The sequence below is a fragment of the Neurospora tetrasperma genome (genome assembly GCF_000213175.1).
Source record: "Neurospora tetrasperma FGSC 2508 unplaced genomic scaffold NEUTE1scaffold_81, whole genome shotgun sequence".
NCBI classification, from domain to species: Eukaryota; Fungi; Ascomycota; class Sordariomycetes; order Sordariales; family Sordariaceae; genus Neurospora; species Neurospora tetrasperma.
This window is the reverse complement of record NW_009799179.1, coordinates 6,324,967-6,343,335: the sequence shown is the minus strand read 5'-3', so window position 1 is coordinate 6,343,335 and position 18,369 is coordinate 6,324,967. Positions and strand designations below refer to the sequence as shown.

The 18,369-nt window shown below is 53.0% G+C and overlaps 4 protein-coding genes across 4 annotated transcripts; all 4 read right to left on the bottom strand.

The window, feature by feature from the left end:
- Positions 1-48: 48 nt before the first annotated feature.
- Positions 49-3,963, bottom strand: NEUTE1DRAFT_126328 (uncharacterized protein; the record flags this gene model as incomplete). The annotated part of the gene is made up of 2 exons (XM_009858231.1): positions 49-1,632; positions 1,861-3,963. The coding sequence occupies 2 exons, from the start codon at positions 3,961-3,963 to the stop codon at positions 49-51; spliced, it is 3,687 nt and encodes a 1,228-aa protein (XP_009856533.1).
- Positions 3,964-5,717: 1,754 nt separating this feature from the next.
- NEUTE1DRAFT_91696 (uncharacterized protein) lies at positions 5,718-6,860 on the bottom strand (the record flags this gene model as incomplete). Its single annotated transcript, XM_009858230.1, has 3 exons — positions 5,718-6,156; positions 6,239-6,357; positions 6,456-6,860. 3 exons carry the CDS (start codon positions 6,858-6,860, stop codon positions 5,718-5,720), a joined length of 963 nt encoding a protein of 320 aa, XP_009856532.1.
- Positions 6,861-8,318: 1,458 nt separating this feature from the next.
- Positions 8,319-10,291, bottom strand: NEUTE1DRAFT_72995 (uncharacterized protein; the record flags this gene model as incomplete). Its single annotated transcript, XM_009858229.1, has 3 exons — positions 8,319-8,418; positions 8,485-9,317; positions 9,492-10,291. 3 exons carry the CDS (start codon positions 10,133-10,135, stop codon positions 8,366-8,368), a joined length of 1,530 nt encoding a protein of 509 aa, XP_009856531.1.
- A 1,380-nt stretch (positions 10,292-11,671) lies between these two features.
- On the bottom strand, positions 11,672-16,467 carry NEUTE1DRAFT_126325 (uncharacterized protein; the record flags this gene model as incomplete). The annotated part of the gene is made up of 5 exons (XM_009858228.1): positions 11,672-13,425; positions 13,612-15,061; positions 15,121-15,218; positions 15,336-15,794; positions 16,452-16,467. 5 exons carry the CDS (start codon positions 16,465-16,467, stop codon positions 11,720-11,722), a joined length of 3,729 nt encoding a protein of 1,242 aa, XP_009856530.1.
- Between the last annotated feature and the right edge of the window lie 1,902 nt (positions 16,468-18,369).

The window sequence follows — 18,369 nt, the reverse complement described above, 5'->3', positions numbered from 1 at the left end:
ATTGTGCTTTTCCTGTCTGGGTTTGAAGCGCTGTCCTTGTCTTTGTCTCTAAGCGAACGTCATCGAGATCTCCTTCTCCTTTCCAAAGTCGTCGTCATCATCAAAGTCAGCCCACGGGTTATTAGCTGCCGGAAGAACCGGTACCGTCTGCACCGACTTGATCTCCGGTCTCGCCGGGGTTGAGGCGGAAGCGGAAGAATTCCCATAGCTCGATGAGCTTAACTTTCCGTATGAAGAAGTACTTGGCTTAGAAAGAGGAGGAGGAGGAGGAGACGCTTCAAACGCCGTGTCAAACGTCATTTGAATCTCGCCGTCATCGTCGTGCTGGCGACCACCACCATTGTAGCCATATTCATCTGCCCCAAACCCACTCTTTGCATGGACGGCACTGTAATCGTATCGACGAGAGGAGCTTGTTGTTGATGGTGGCAGTGGTGGTGAGTTCCAGACGTTCTCCTCTTTGCGATCGTTCGATAACGAAACGGTGGACTGGTGCCTGTTGTTGTACTCGACGCTCGAGAATCCGCGATAGGGAGGAACTGCTCCGAGGCTGGCGCTCCTAGTCTCTCTCAGGTGGTCTCGCGAGCCTTTTATTACAGGCGCCGGCGGGCCGAGAGGAGGCGGCACCTTCAGCTGCATGGGCGGCAGCGTACTCTTGATTTCTTTGACCTGAAGGGCATCCTCATTAATACCCCCGCTGCCGTTCTGTGAGACAGCCCTCTTCTTTTGTTGTTCCTTGGCTTCCTTGGCCAGCTCGGCGCGGATGGCGTCGACATCGAAGAGTACGCCATGGTTATTACCGTCCTTGTCCTCCGTCTTTCCACCGCTCCCGGAGGCGCCGCCACCCGCTTTGGCCGAGTCTTCGTAAACTTCCCATTCCTGCCTCTTTGGCTTCTTCTTCTTGAAGAAGCTGAATGCACCACCGCTCTTGCTCCCCGACCTTTCCCTCCCCTCTCTTTCGAGCTCCTTTCTTACCTCCTCGATTTCATTAATGAGTTCGCGTTGTCTTTCCTGATGATTCTCTGGATCTGGCTCCTCGATTTCGTCAAACTCGTCGTTCTCGACCATCCAACCGCATTCACGAAGGAGCCGTGGCATCGCCGTACGGTAATCCATGTGACCCACCACGAACTCGGTAACGTCAAAGTTTTCTATCCCGGCAATCCCCTCGATGGGGGCAAGACCCCCAATGCGCCTGATACCGCCGTTGGTCAAGCGGAAAAGGTATCCCAAGATCCAGTCATTGCGGTTGTATCCGTTGACGAAGCGTCCAGAAACCACGGCGCACGCGCGGAGATATTCATCCGTCTTCACAACGATGGGACTGCCAAACAGATAGACGTTCTGGACGAGGCCAAAAGCGCCCTTCCTGGCGAGTTCCTGGAGGCAGGAATAGATCACGCGACTACCCAGGGAATATCCCACAAGGGTGACGGGGCGGGTTCCCAGGTTACGGTCAATAAGCGAATCTGCGAGAATGAGGCCAGCTGCAGTGGCACGGTCGAGAGAGACAGCCCAGGGGTTGTCGATGAGATATGAGAGCTTGGTAAGCACGACCGGTAGCTGGATAGCAGACATTAAGCTCATCAGGATGGTACTGCCTAGAAGCTGTTGAAGACCTTGCGTGAGGGCCTGGAGATGAGTTAATACTACATGCCTCCTTCATAACTCGAATGCGTAGAATTGAGCGCTTACCTCTGTGGCCAAAATATTAATGGTATCTCCCATACTGGTCAGCATTTCCGGCTCCCACAGGACCGAGTAGATATCACCCATCAATGGATCCACTGTACTGAAAGGCAACCGGACGTCATCCACCTTGCCCGTCATCCACCCAGACACTGTTACGATTAAATTTACCCTCTTATTGTTGTGTAGCGGTCTATACTCGAATGTCTTTACGGCGCCCGTTCGCCTGTTGGCCGCACGGACGCCAATGATGCTACCAGATGCCGCGGCCGAGGATGTGATAATGGCAGCACCTCCGGCGCCAGCTAAAAAGCCGGTTGTACCGCCAACACCAATCGTCGTGAAGCCTGCAGCCAGGCCAGCACCAATCACCGGAGCAAGCAGGCCGGCAGACAAGCCGATAACCAAGCCGCCGCCAACAGTTGCTAGGCCCATCATGATGTAACGTTTCTTGAGGGCCATCTTGCGCCGGTTCTCTTTGTGCTCTTCCTCGTTCCAATTCTCCTTCTCAACGGCCTGCTGCATTTCCAGGGCATCTGTCACTTTCTTCTCAAACCGGCAGATGTCAACCCAGGGAATCTCAAGATCCTTGGCGACTCTCTCGAGTAGGGTTCTTGACCTGGCGTCGTAGATAGAATCCGCAACGAGGACGAGGAACAAGTCGCAGAGTACCGTCCACCTCAGATCGATGTCGATCTTTTGCGAGGTCGGCATCTGCGAGGGCATCCTGACCGACTCATCCAGTTCTGACTTGTCATCAATTGAGTACGGCGGCGGAGGTTCGGCAGGTGACTCCGAGTCTGGGGATGGGGGTGTCGAGTTGGGACGTGAAGATTTCGAAGCAGACGACGTCGAATCTCTTTTGTTCGCTTCGTCAGCCATGGGGTTCCTGACCCTCGCGTTTGCCATTAGCACCGGAGTCAGGTCTTGGGGCATGACGCCATGCGCAGCAAGCTGCTCGATCATGATCTGCTCGGCCGGGCTGATGTCCATGTGCGAGTACAAGCGCATCATCATCTTCTGACTCCACATCTTCATGCTTTCGGCGGCGAATGTGACTTCCTTCTGTGGCTTGCTCCTCCCCTGCTGAAGATTGTCAACCTCCCTCACCATGACCGACAGTTCCAGCCTCGTCAAGCCGACATAGGCAATCCTTTGGCCCTCCGTGAGTAACTCCTTGGTGGCTTGTAGTTGACTGACGGCATCACGCTGTACATCGTCTTCCTCTGCCACGCCTGTGCCTCCTCCTGGGTCTTTGAAGAGGTACTGGGTGTTCTCGTCCATGCTGGTCTGGGACTCGGCGTCGTCGTCGAGGAGGACCCTAGTATATCCCTTGCCTGCGCCACCTAGTCCCGCGTACTGGACCTTCTCTTCCTCTGACTCGTCGTGTTCCCGCGCGATCAGCTTGTTGTCGTCATCATAAATGTCATACGGCGCATATGCCGGCATTTCCTGCCATTCGTCATCCTCGTCTTTCTTCTTCTCCTCCGAGGGCTGGCTCAGTGTTAGCTGTTGATGGGAAAAGCCAGACGTGCCGGCTACGCCAAGAGCCCCGGCGCCTCCCATGGCGACAGTGCTATTTTCGCGCTTATGGCCCGGAGAAAGCTCTTGATCTTTCCTGACTTCGGCTATGGCCATATCTTGGTACTTGGGGGGCTCCTTCACTGCTACCGGCTTCGCCTCCGACGTGACTGTATGTTCTTGGGTGCCTGGTGACTTGGCCTCTTTTGACGGAGGCTCGGACGGCATCTCCAGAGCTTTCGGAGTGTTGGATATACTCGGATTCCGGGAGGCCGGTAGGGCTGTCGAGGATTCGCCTTGTTGTTTACAATGTTCGTGTCGAGCACCTGAAGAGAGTTGCGGCGCCTGCGCATCGCTGTTTCTGTTCTCGCGGCCCGGACCGGGCTTATCGGATTTCTGGTCATCGTGGTTGCTGCTTAATGTCATATTTCGTTCTGTCGCCGTCGTCTTCCCGACATCTTGGGCGTCGTCGTCTGTGGACGTCGCATCCTTGACTGAGGTCGTCGCTTTCGGGATCGGGTGTGGTTGTGGTGTTGTTGTGGTTGTTGTTGTTGTTGTTGTTGTTGTTGTTGTGACAATCATAGGGGCATGGTACTTCCGGATGGGCAAGCCGAAGTCGTCGAGCTCCGGCGGCTCTTGGACGCTGCCGGGTCGTGACACGGCTACGGTATTCTTTTGTTCTTGCTTGTTGACCCCGGTTGCCGAGGCTTGTTGGTGGTCGTCGCCAGCCGGGCCTGCACCGAGTCCCGGCATGGCGTGTGTCTTGAACGTACTCGGTCACTGTGATGGATTCGGCGCTTGTTAGGCTGTCGCTTTGGGTGGGGTCCAAAGACGAAATTCGGATGGAATTGGGAGCAGCCTTTGACGGGCTCAATATGTCGGATGACGGGAGGGGAAAGTTGAGACCGGGTTTTGAAGGACGGAATGAGCAGCAACTGGGCGCAACAACACATTGACATTTTGGCCTGTCACTTCCGCTTGGAGGAGGTACGTAGTGTACTGTACTGCGTACACGCTGCCCTGCAAAGTCCCCCTACCCCTGTCTCAGGTTCAAGTCAATGCGGCGGGGCAGGGGCGTTGAAATGTTTCCCCAAACAGTTAATACGCGTCGTCCATAGGTGTGTGTCCATTCAACCCGACAACACGAACGCCAACCTCGGACGAGATATACCGAGATGTAGAAGCATCCATCGGATTTACGTAATGTTGAAATGAACAACTTTTCACAATCAGGGCTTCCTTACGGCTCTCAGGTACAAATTCAGTCCGAACTGTCGTCCATCCATCGATCCGGACCTGCAGAGACGATAGCCGGGCGAAGTGGTCGTAAAAATACTAAAGCGAAGATGGACAGTCCAATGCAGCTCGCTTTGGCTAGGAAAGGCCGTTCCAGAACTATGATACCATAATTTAGAGGGCATCGGCCAAATTCCGTGAGGGATTCTTGCGTTCAGGAACTGCCTTGAAGTCAGGTTCAAACACATAACAAAGACGCTTGGATGCATAAGAGTATTCCCCAGGTGTATGGTACCATACTGGCCGTGATATTCTTAGAACCAACCATTCGCCGTGTTCAAACTCCGAGGACAACTGCAATTTAGTCGACAACATTGTTTGCCTATGAGAAGGGGAAAGCGACGAAGTTAGTCAGTGGTCCTCCCGCCATACTTGCAGTGCTCGATTCGAGCGAGTGAGTACTTCGAGGTTGGCGGACGTACCATAACAGCCTGAAAGATCTCAGTATGGTCGGTTTGCAGGACCAGGTTTGTGGGATTACGGAAATCATCGCTTGTTTATGAGGAAAAGATACAGTCTACTTCTGGCTACCGCATCCTTATTCACTACCTTTTTTTTTTTTTTTTTTTTTTTTCAGTGTTAATGCACGCCCACAATCTGGGAGGTATAGCAAGCAGCGCTTGACCTCCTCTGGTATACAAAGCGAGCGCCAGCAGGGTTAAAAATCGACTCGTCCGTTCACAGCTAGTGTAACAGCCCAGAACCAGCCTGCATTGATCTTGTGAACATTAGTAGGAATATTCTATTCGATCCAGCCCTACCTGAGAAGAGCGCCTTCGAGATACACGTCTGTATGTAAACATAACGAACCATATATCATAGGTAGACCCTCTCAACCCTTGGGCCTGAGATTTCTCCCCATTCACCTATCTTGGCGACATTCCTGTCACACATCCTTACCAACAGGAAGCTCTCCGTCCGCCGTCCCCTTTCTGCTTCTGGCCTGCTTTGGGCAATGTCAGATCTCCCGTCCTTGTTCAACGGTTGTAGGATCGGCAATCTGTAATCCGAACAGTAGCGAACACGACAAGCCTGTGCGTCAATAGATATCTGCATGCTAGTATCGTATGAGTAGGTAATGGTGGTGGTGCTCGGGTTGACGGGAGTCAATTCCAAGGGTCTTTGTCGTAGCTGAGTCACCTCCAGCCATAAACCGTGAGATCATGGACCCTATGTAAACCGTTTACTCAACAGTTTATTGAACTCCTGATTCACTCCTCCTTGACACCAGCCGCTGTCGTCTCCGCTGACTGCTCCCCGGCACCACCCCCACCCTCCGCGGCGCCGCCGGCGGTTTTCCTACGACGCTTCCGCTTAGCCTTGCCCTCAGCTGTCGAATCCGCATTCGTGTCCGAGGGTTTCTTCGGCCTTTGTGGATCTGAGGGCGATTTCTTCTTCTTGTCGTCTTCCTTCTTGGCTTTCTTCATCGCCAGGGGATTTGGCTGTTTGGGACCATAGTTCTTCTTTTTCTTTTTCTTCTCCTTCTGTTCCTGTTCCGCGGAACCAGTTGCATCTGTCGATTTCTCCTTGTTGACTTCCTGACCCTGGCCACCCTCGCCCTCGCTGTCAGAATCGCCTTCGGAGTCTTCTTTTTCGTCGCCATCTTCTCTCTTTCTCTTTAGTGACCTTCTGATAATACCATCCTTGAACCTGTGGAAGTGTGTTAGTATTATCGAGGGGGAGATTCGCGAATGGATGTTTGATGGTTGGTTGACTGGTGATTGATGCTTACTTTTGACGTTCCTCCCTGTCTCTGATTTGCTGTGATGCCTCGGACATGGGCTCGAGGATCATGACACTCCTGCGGCAATACATCAGTGGCGTAGGCACCACCGACCTCAACCTGTGCCGCTGTTGAACCAAAGCAAATTAGCAAATGCCGTTGTTTACCCATCAAAGAGCTCCATTCCACCAAGAACATCCTGTTCCACTAGGCACCAATTACTTACCAACCACTCATCATTGGTCGCCACCACATAACGAAATTTATTCTGCCCTTTGCCCTTGGGGTCCACGACTGAGAGCATGCACTCGCGCTCAGTAAGGGGGTCCTGGTCCATCAGATGGCCGCAGCGTCTCCTCTCGAAGGTCTTGGCGCGCTCGATGGCGGCTGGGACGTTCGGGTCCCGGTCGGGGCCGGGCTTGTTCTTTGCGTAGAGGGCGCGGATGCAGCACTGGGTGATCATGGGCTTGATGTCCTTGGTGTTGAGCGTCTTCTGGAACAAGTTCATGATGTCGAGCTTGACCGTGTCGAGCACGATGTCGCTGGTCAGGAGCAGCTGGTAGGGCTGGCGGAAGCCGAGCTGCTCAAACGAGCGCATCAGCTTCTTGTAGGCCTTCCTGCTCTTGCCCATTGTGAGACTGTTGCCGTGATTGTGGTCGGGTCAAGTATTTTGGATTGGACGGTGAGAGTGTGGTTGTCGCCGAGAAGGATGGCCAGCCGAATCGACTTATAGGGAGACTGAAAGAGAAAAAAAGAAAAAAAAAAAAGAAAAAAAAAGTAAGATGTTATGATGGTAGTGAGGTGAGATAGGATGCTTTTCGTCGATCAAGGCCCACCCTCGTCTGTCGGTTCGGTTTGATGTGGAAAGCAAAACCAAGAGGCGACAAGAGGAGACCTAAAAAGTTGCCAGAATCCCACAGGAAACAACAAAAAGGATGCCAAGCTCGTTCCTAGTCGAATCTTGAAACCTTCTTTACAAAAGGACACGAAAGATCGGTCCAGTTGTTGGTGTTTGGTCCAATCTGCCCTTCACTGCGAGCTCATAGACTTTTAAACCGACTTCCTCGAAAAATTTCCAGGCAGGCAATTGGCCCAGGGTATTCAGAAAGATTTAGTTGGTCCGAGCATACCTAGTGCGGCCCCCATTGTGGAAAAGCATCGAAAAGCCCCACAACCTCAACCTGCTCCAACCTAGCTGCAGCCCCAAACCTGAGTTGACAGTATCCCTACGTGGGCTGAAGGCCAGATATGCCCGGTGGGTATGTACAAGTGCACATTGCCTGCGGAATAGAAGTTCGTTAGCTCGGTACTTGCAGAGGGCCTTTTTCCATATTACTTCTAGACTGGTAGGGCGGCATTCCAGGCCTCAACAGCATCTGGTTCGCTACCTAGTATTACCTACTGTAAACGGAGTCGAGTTTTGGTTCATGCCCGTTGCAAGTCTCGCGCTAACAAACCTCTGGGGGTTGATCTATGTATCCTGTAGTGTATCTACTTGTCAGCCGCACTGATCTGGTATCCCACGTGCGAAACACCACACCCCGTTCCCGTCACCGGAAGCACGATGGATCGTTGGGTTGCACTAAAGTTACAGAGACCTTGGATCCGGGATGGATTGTGCCGTTTATGATCAACTAACCGTTGTCAATGTGGTAGATGAACACAAAAGGTCCAAATGTTTCTCCTTTGGAGTCTGTGTAATACCGCCATTCCCAGGAAAGCAGGAACTGGAACTGTAATGTGGCTAATAAAGTTTAAGTGCCCATGTTAACCCACACCGGACGCCGCCTTCATAAAGCTCCTAACCCATCCTCGATGTCGCTTGCCTCCCTCCTCTCCGCCCACCATGAGGTTTCTCGCTTGGAAACTCAACACCCCGAGATGTATCCTCAGAACACCAATGTGTATGTAGAGATTGCAACATGATGAACATACAACCCAAGAGAAGCCGCTCAAAAGTAACTAAGTAAACCTGGGACTGTCTGGAAACTCCATGCGTCTCCGGTAAAACAGCCATTCCTTACCATTCCCCTTTTGTCCCACCCCTCCAAAGAACCCAACAAAAGAAACCCGTATCTATAATTCTACTTTGACAGCGAAGAAAAGCAACTAGAAATGTGAAAACAATAATGATCATCAGTCGTTCCTTTTGCAAATGGCTGCAACGACGCTGATATCGTCTGGCTTGCCTGTCGCGTATTCCATATCAGTTACGTCTGCCGAGTGTGTAGAGTTGGGAAGGATGTGAGACTTACCGCCTTCACTGGCAAGACCTTCTTCAATAGCATGTTCCATGAATGGACTCTCCGCGTACGGATCCAAAGCAATGGCTTTTGCGGCTTCCATCAATTCCTCCGCCACGAATCCCATCATGCCAGCATCATTGTCCAGCACGGTCCCCCGTAGAACGCCCTTGCTCACGTTTACTTCGCCCGCCCGCCATTTCTCTATGCACTCACAGACCTTCTCCGAGATCTCATGCGACCAAAGGTTGTCAATAACACCATCCGACATGGCTAGTACAACATCTCCCTCCTGTATTGGTACCTCGTCCACCACTGCGATTGTACGGGGTGTGTCGGGACTGTTGGTACCCAGTTGACGCGGGCAATCGAACCAATGCCACTGCTCAGTCGACTTGTACACGATTTCGCGTGTCGACGGCCGCACAACCATCACCTGCGAGTCGCCAAGGTTGGTGACGTAAAGCAGCGGCTCCACATCGCTTCCTCCGCTGTTGTCCAGCTTCTCGGTCTCGCCCTGTACTTTAGCATGGCCAGCGCTATCGGTGCTCTGATAAGATGGCCGATCCCCATCTGTCAGGTTCGTGGCACCTCCACTTGCGGAACCCTTGTCAGACTCAGCAACGTCCTGACCAGGTTCTCCCAGCTTGCGACGGTAATGTAGCTGTGCGCCCGCGACTGTCGTCGTGCCTTGCCAGTCGTTCGGTGATGCCGTCGCTTCCATTGTTTGTTCGTACGCTTGTTGCAGATATGCGATCGGGTCGGGGCGGTAAGTGTCGCCTTGTCGTACGGCGTCCTCGAACACTGCGCTGGCCCAAAAGTGCAATATTAGTCGGGACCAGAGGCTGTATGCGCAACCGGGTTGATGTCGGTTAGCAATCTGTAAGTGACTCTCCCATCCCCGGGCGACCGGGACGGCAAGTGACGTAAAAGAATTCCCAGCACTGTAACGGAGGAGAAGGGCTGAAAGAAAAAGTTTGACAAGAGAAAAAGGGCACGATTTGAGGAATAGAACTCACCCAGCATGCCCTCGGGGTCGTGTACTCCATGCGCCCACGCCGTCGTTTGCGCAAACAAAGTATTTGCTGGCAAATACAGCATCGTCGCCGTTGGTGTAACCTCGTATCAACTTCCCGTTGACATAAGCCGCACGGCGATCTCGACTGCGATCATGCGTACTGAGAGGGTCGCTGAAAGAACCGGAGGGTGGCGAGAGGAATGGTGGTGGGAAAGGGCGAGGCGGTCGCTTTGCGTATAGACCAATGCCCGTGTCGAAGCGGAAGGGAAGCTTAGGAAGCTCTTCCTCGGTGATTCCGTCCTCGTGGAGTCCAGCAGGTGACTGTTCATCATGACCAGCTTCTTCGAGGCCAGGAAGCGTTGGCGTTGGCGAAGTAGAGGCTTCACGAGCAATCGTGGGAGAGGGACTGGCGCGGCTTGTGTCGTTGTCGGCGGGGTGAAACGATGCCGGCCCCGTCAAGAAGCCGGCACGCTGTTGTTGCCATTGAGGGTGGCATTGCCATTGTGCAACGACTCGTAATCGTGGTCCCGCCCTTAGGTTTTGAAGTGTGTGGTTTGCGACAGAAGACGAGAGTAAGAGGGGCACAGCGCCCCACGGGCTTGCGTGTGGTATCGAGGCCAGCAGTCGGGGAGGTAGTCTCCTCATCCCAGTGGCGCGCGGTCGAACTGATTTATGGTGATGCTGAGGAGCAGCATCCGAGGAGAGAGGAAGAGGCCCCGAGGAGGAGGGGTGTGAAGAAAGAGGAAAAAGAATGAGGGCTCCAAGCAAAGTGCGCACGGTGTTGATTCTCTCACTGTCAAGGAACCGACGAAGAGCAGCTGATGAGTCGAAAGACAAGGGAAAGAGCGGCTGAGCCAGAAGGCATGGAAACTTCAGGTTGGTGAAGACTGGTGGTTCCCAGATTTCTTGCCCTTTTGGGGCGCCTGGAGGGATGATTACAGGCTCGGCAGGCAGGACTCCCGCTCTGCATTCCCTTCCGTTACCAAGAGGTGGTACGGCAACAGCCTGTACAAGGGTCCTTATCTTATCGTACATGAAGCCTCCCTCCCCTGGGGCTTCTGCGCTACTGCGCGAGCACATGTAGCCAAAAGCTTACTATGTAAGATTCTCGCCATGCTGATAATACCACCGAACGGGATTTTTCACCGGAGCATCGGGAATCCTTCCAGGTGTTCTATGGTACGTAGCCATAATCCAAATCTGTACGGTACGTGGGCCGTCGCCGTGTACCGCGTACCATGTACCATGGGTCTATCCATAGTATAAGCAGATCGTTGCTGACGGGAGACCCCACTGTTAACGTTACCTGGTGCAATTGGTTATGCTCAGCAAGGTTGGCACTCAGGCAATATAAGCTAAAATGTTGGTCGTGCAATATCGTCCGATATATAAATACTATCCATCATCATTGAAACATACCTTGAAACAGTTCAGCCAGGGTCGGCATCTTGTGTGTGATGATGTTATATAAGTGGTGCAGCCGTTATACGAGATGGAATGACCATTTATTTCACATGGGATTGGGAACGCCCGTTAACCTGACCTGACTCGCTTGATCGACATTAAACCAAAGGCATATTCACGACTTTTCCCGACAAAATTTCATATTGGCTAAGTAGTTCCAATTCCCGGATGACGGACGCGTCTTAGGGGATCCAAAGATCAAAGATTGAGTTCCCTGATCACCCCCTACAAGATAACCTGAGACTATTCAAAGACGTGTACCTTGCAATGCTCCAAGGCTTCCTGATGATATAACCCAAAACTCTTCAGAGCCAGTGGGAACAGAGACAAGCGTATGACAGATAACAAGAACAAATTATTAGTATTCGACACAACTGTAGCAAGGTTTTCAAACCCATCCTAACCAACACGCCATGACTTATGCAAATCTGACAATGATACCAACAGCCGAGAATTTCCCAACCTGCAAATAAACCAGGTGACTTGTACAATTCCCAGGTCATCTATTACTAACCCCCAAACCCCACGCCCATACGAGAAATAGCCATTCAAAACAACCTTACGCCAAACAATGTACCAAAAAAAAAGAAAAAAAAAGAAATATTGCGAGTTCGAACAAGTACTCGCCTCCGTTTAATTCTAACCCACATGTCGTCTCGCCCAAAACCTCAACTGTCCTCCAAGCCTAGAATGCATGACCCTCATATTGTAGGTGACCTGGTGTTATCGGCCTGTCGGGCACTGCACCAGGCACATATTGACCATTCAATGTCGACCGAAGACCGGAAATTGAGCCTGGCCATTCTGACCACCAACATTGTAGCTTGAAGGAGACTGAAGAGGGTACGAACCATGTGGCGTATCCGTGGGAGGACCTACCCCCACGGCGCTGCCTCCTCCGTGTCCTGCGGCGGTGGGGTCACCGAGGGCATATGAGCTGCGCTGCGCCAGGAGCTCGGAGCGAGGTCTAGCCTGTCGGGATTCGTAACCATTGTCAGGCTGCAGAGGCTGATTACGCCCCGTATGAACCGTGTACACGTTATCCAAGCCACTTATACCGAATTTGTACACCGAAACAGCACCGTTGCTCACCACATTTGGGTTGAAATGCCCAGAAAAACGATGTGCCTGCTGTTGGGCATATGCAGCCTGCTGCGCTACCCGTTGTGCTTGTTGGTAATGCCCTCGTTGTCTCTGGTCAATGGCGTGCGCAACAGCTTGACCACTTACTCCTTGCCTCATGTGTGCTCTTTCTCTTTCCCTTTGTTGTATCGCACCTACGAGGCCGCTTTTGGGCTGGGGTTCACTCTTATTGCTAGCCATCGCAATCAATGGGGTTCCAGTGGCCCGAGCAACATACTCTTGCTCACGAGCAGATAGATGAGACGAGACCTCAGCACTCGACAGAACGGCTACCGGGCCACGGCTTGCAGGGCGCCCTGACGAGAGTAGTTCGGCAGAATTGTGTCTTGAGTGCGCACCGCCGTGGACGCCGGGTCGTCTTAGGGGCGAGGAAGGGGCTGTTGCTCTCAAGTCGGTGATTGTTTGGGACGACGGGCTGCGTTGATGTACGAATATGGGAATGGGAGGAGCAGCCGCGCGTTGTTGTACAAACTGTTCGGGAGAAAGAGCATTGTGAGCTGTAGTAGCCTTCACACCAGAGCCAGGCTGCCAGGGAACAGTTCGACGGATAGTGTCATCCGAGTCTTGTCGGAAGTGAGAATACGAAGTGCCTGGTCCCGGTGACTTTCTGCCGGTGTTGGGAGAAAAGAACCGGCTTGGTTGTGCGCTGGATTCAGTGGGCTTGGAGGAAGAACTTTTCATGGCCGAATAGTTGAAAGTTGGTCCAAAATTGATGTCAATCCCAAGGTCAGTCTTCCCACTGCTGCTGCCATTTGCGTCATGTGGGGAAACGGAGGTATCACCGACGACTTTCAGAATTCCAGCACGTGGTCGTTCTCGGTCTGCTGATTCCTGTGTGTCCGTGGATCTATGGGTGCTTGCGTAGTCCGGGCTCGCTGTAGATGCAGCGTCAATGGAACGGCTGTCCGAATAACTTTGCACGCTGTTTTTTCGTTCAAGCATAGTTAACCACAGATTGGCGTCTTCGACTTGCTGGTGAAGGCCTCCGGCACTGCACCCCGACCGAACGGGCAGTGACGAGACAGAGTCTTCAGATAAGCGACGGAAGGCTGGCGATCCTGGAGGAAGAGGTTTCCTGGTTACCGGTGGGGATCTTCCTGGCATATTGGATCGCGGCGATCCTTGGCTATGAGGTGGGGTACGTCGGCCCTCAGTTGTTGATCCCGGGTAACTCGTCATTGGGGGAGTGCCGCGGCCGCTGGCTGGATTATCGGGAGAATGGGTAAGCGAAGCCGTCGAGGGGTTTTGAGGCGATTTCATGTGCGGCGATGTAAGCCCTGGGGAGGGACCGGAGGGGCCGTTGTTCGTCGGCGAAGGTGATGTTAGAGCTTCACGAGTTCCAATAAAATTAGCATTCATCCTCATTGGTTTGACGCTGGCTTGTGGCTGTACCGCTGGTTGCCCTTGTGATTGGCCTCTGCCTTGTTCAGGGTATCTGTCAAATTCGTTTGGGACCGCATCCGAAGGCAAACCGCCTGCTGTGGCTATCTGCGATAACGTGGTGTTTGACAAACGATTGTGTGCTCTGCGCATCTCGGGTGAATGGTACGGCTTTTGTTGCGGTCGAGAGCCTGCACCATGCGAAAAGGCCGGTGGCGCGTTAACCGGCTCTGGTGCCTGCATCCGTTGGATCTCCTGGAGGTCGTTGGTCAATTGGCTCCTCACGGCACTCTCATCCTCTGAGCTGACTCTTTCGGGAGTAGATGCCAAATCGCTGGCAAAGGTCCTGGCGCGCTCAGGACCTCGCATACTGGGCTGCGGGGCTCCGGGACCATCCAATTCATGGGCCGATGCGGCATGAGCAAGTTGTGTATCAGAGATGTTGCGGGAATGACGAGGATGCCCGGCCATTGTCGATGGTACGGGCTCCCGATTGGGATCCGGCGGCGCCGAGTCCGTTCTCTGGGAGGGCCTGGACAGCGAGAGAGACCGAGATGATCTAACGGGACCGGCCTCCTCCGAAAAACCTACACGTGGCTTAGAAGAAGACGCTGGATTCTGGCCAAAGCTTAAGCGCTTGCTACTGCGACTCGCGCTTCGACTGTGACTCGTAGGTGCATCTTCGACAGCATTCATACGCTGCCCTGTCAGTTCCTTCATTTTCTTCTTCCACTGCTGCTCGGTCCACGCCGAGCTCCCGTCAGCCAAAATTAGACCGCTGACATCGAGAAGTTCCAAATACCCATATCGTTTGTGCTTGGGCATGGCAAACATCAGAGAACGTGGGTCTAGCACGCTAGCAACTAGGCGGCCAGGGCGGCCGTATAGTGCAAAAGTATCCCACGTGGGAAACAAAAATCGGAGTAACATCTCGAAACCGGAGACGGCGGGGTGGACCTCAGGCATGATGAAGACGAAGCCCTCTGTCGACGATGGCGGTTCCGAGTGGATGGTGATGCTTCCCTCGATCTTGACGAGTGCCGATCCATCGATCAACGCCTTTGCCTGCGGGTAAATGGCATACGCTGCGTAGGCGTCGGTGATAGATGCAATGGGCTTCGAGTGCTTCTTCTTCTTCTCTGCGTCCTTTTTCGAGTCGTAGAACTTGATTTGGCCCTTCAGTACTGGACCGTGAGAGCGATCATAAGGGGAGCGCTTCTTAAACTCCTTCTGAGCCTTTTGAACTTCTTTCTCGCTCGGAGGCTCAATGACACACCAGCAGCGTCGCCAAGGGACACCAGCTCCAAATCTGACCCGCACCCATTCTTGGACAGGTGTTCTCGCTCGTTCCATGATGACGCCGATGTTATTTAGGGATTTCCCCTTTCCAGCTATCAGGGCCCCCGTATAAGCCTCCTGGAGGGTGGATTGCTCAAAGATGGCCAACCGTATGCCGGACGTCCATTGGATCAAAGAATGATGCGAGTTGAAATGCAGCAGGTATCGGTTCCTCCCAGCAGTGCTGATGCTGAGAATGTTCTGGAGGGGCTGTTCGTCGCTTGATCTTGTCGGAAGCGATTCAATCTACATACTTAGTTAAGATGAAAGTAAGGCCAGGACGCATCAGCAAAATTACCACGTACCATTTTGATGGAAGCGTCTGTGAGGTTGATGAACTTGGGGAGGACTTCACCGTCTTCTCCGGCGGTATCAAGCTCGGCAGCATCCCAAAGAGACAGAACTGTGCCCACCAACTGGGCAAAGCACTCTGTCCATGTTCGGTCCGGATTCGGTCTCCCCTCTGATCGGGGTTAGCTGAAATTATACAGAGTATGGAGCGAAGGTAGAACAAACGCACTTATATCCTGGTCATCCAACTTCAGGAAATATCCTTCCTGATACAACTTGTTCGCATGACTGCTGAGTAAAGCAAAGATGGGCTGAAGCTCCGGAATGATTTCCTCGTTGCTTTCCATGAGGGGCTGCTGCGAGGACAATACCATAGACAAGGGTCGTGAATTGCTCCGTCGTTTCCCCGTAACACTTTGTGCGAATGGATCGTTAACAGGCGTGGTAGAGCTGGCGACGGCGGGCTCTGGTACTTTATCAAAGATAGGCGACGGTCCGTCGGGTGAGGGCTCGCGGGAGTCTCGAAGTTGAGGTGGTGATGGAGCAGGAGTTGGAAGGGAAACGGTCGGGGAATATGGTTTGGGGTCAGAGTCGTCACGGACACGGAGATCGTTAGGGGGTGACGGCGCAGGCGTCGGGGTCTTTGAATCCCTGTGGAGTGCCGAGAATTGGGATATAAACGAGAAGACTGTGTATGACGTGCCAGTAGTCAGTATTAATAACGTACGAGATTTGCGCATCCGGACACCCATGTACAGTCGAAGCAATGGCTGGGGAGCGGAAATCAGCCCTGACGCAAACGCCGTGGGATGTACGGAGTCACAGCGGCGATCCAGCGAGCTCGGGTGATAGGTAGGGCGAAGAGGGAAAAGAACTGTAGCCAAGTCTAACCCAGATGCCCGCCCAGCACTCTTGTTGCGGGTGACCGGGTTCTAGATTGGCGCTGGGCCAACGTGGACACATGCACTCGTGTACTCCCGCTTCTCTTCCACCGTAGGTGCAAGTGGTAGGGGGCTAACGACGAGACATTTGATGGAGCGTGTGAGACCGCTAAGAACGACACGAACAGTGGTGCCGGAGGCCGAAGGAGCTAGGTAGTTGTAGGTGGTGGTAAGGAAGAGTGGTGACGATAAGGAATGGGATGGGCTAGATGGACAACAGGAGGTCCGGGAGCTGCGCAGAGGTACCTCTAGCGAGCGGGTGATGGGTATCATTCATTGCCCTCGAGGTGGTGTTGTGGTGGTGATGGTGGTGGTGGAGGCCGCAGCAGATGAAGGGAGAGCAGCTGAGGGGCTGCTGTTGGGGGGTGCTGAATCAGGACAATTTGGGGAACGTATGTACACACCTCGATTTCGACCCATCTTGTGGCCTCGGGAGGAAGCTAGTACCTAAGACAACTTCAAAGCTTGGTGTGGTTGCTCCGTCGTATAATTTTAAAAACTTCCGATTGCGATGTTCGTGCAACACGGGCCTCCAAAGAGTAAGAGTGCAATATGGAGTTGTATTCCAAAAAAGAAGAAAATAGAAAAAAAGATTATGAAAACAATAAAATAAAAATACCCCGGGGTCGTCGTCGAGCCGATTCGGCGAGCAAAATGATGTGGTAATTGAAAGTCGGGAATACGCTGGCCAGCTGAGCAGATGGTGATCTCGGGGTGATCGGGAAGGACGCGCGGCCACAAAAACGCAATGAGAGGAGAAACGTTGACAACCTGAGACGGAAGTTGGAGGAGCAGAGGCGGAACGGGGTCTCTTAGGTTGTTTTGGCGGCCCTGCTTGCTGAAAGTTGTATGGATGGATGCTTTGTGAGCGGCGTATCGAGAAAAAAAACCAAAAATCACAAAAAGAGAGGCGTGGTGCGCCAAGGGTCCAATATACGGAGGGATTCAATGCTCGGGGATGGAGGAGGAGGCTCGGTGTTCTTGGTTATTGATTGTTCTGCTTGCACTGTAACTCCATTGGTAGGTAATGTTGGCGGGTGGGGATGCGGGAGCGTCGGATGGAGATGGTGCTTGCTCTGATTGCGTACGCCGCGCACTTTGGGCACTTGTCTTGTGCTTGGTATGCACTCTACTACCACGAGCTGTGGCACTCCCGTTTACCTAGTCTGTCCTGTCGCCCTGACCTTTGTGACACCTAGGTGCCTGTCAGCAACGAGAGCGGGAGGTCTTCCGTCAACAGTGTCTACTATTTCTGTGCCCCCGTCTGGTCTGCTTCGGCCTCACAGGCCCTTCTCCGAGTTTGGGAGCACTGATATGGAGAACCCTAGCTCGTGTGCAGGGTGTGAAGCTCGCCGGCGGCTACTTTGACAGCTTGATTGCGTATCGACTGACCACGCTCGAGTACTGCAGGACCCGACCGTCCGGGTGTTAAGATTCGTGTTGACGCGCTGCTTGCTCGGCCTTGACTCCGAAACGTTCGGCGCTTCGATCAGCTCAAGTCAGCGTAGAGTTGATTCTTGCCTCGGAGTGGTCAGTCTCCTCCCACTGCGTCCTTGTATGGCTCGATTCAACCACCGACAGTCAGCAAGCAATGCCTCAAATTCGTTCTCTGGGATCTGGTGGATGATGTTCGTCGTCGTCACATGGCAGCTTGGCGATGCGAAGTGGATAAGGACCAGCCAAGTCTGGCCAGCTCTCTCGCAGCGGGGTACGTACCTACCTTGCAGGGAATGCTTCAGTTGGTGTCTGGGCGATCAGAGTTGATAACAGACACTGACACTCTTCGTCCTCGACATTCGCCCTGCCGATTTTACTGCGGTACAGTAAATAGTAGGGCTCTTAGATCTCTTTTTGGAAAGAGGAAAGAACAAAAAACCGGGGAAAAAAGAAAAACCGAGGGTCACGGAGAACAGTTCGTGATCAAAAGGATAGTCAGGGTTGCTTGGCTGGTGTAAGAAAAAGGATGCTACCTTCTTGGACTATACACTACACTACGCAGTAGTCTAGTACCTGGCTGTGTCACTCACAAAGCGGAATGTACCGAGGAGGTCTGGCCAGGCAAGAATGAACGGAGCAAGGACCTGCCTACCTCTACACTACAGACAACGACAAAGGCACCCAAAATCTCATGGACAGACTTCCAAGCCTCTAGCCAAACCTCCCGTCTCGGTAAACTTCCAAGGCCCGAGTGACATGCGCCCAAGCACGCAATCACACAGGCACTTTGCAGCAATTCCATGTGTCTTTCTTTGTACTGTTCGATCTAAAGTCTGGAGATCCTTCACAAGGTAAGCCCTTTCTCATCTGGATAATATAACTACC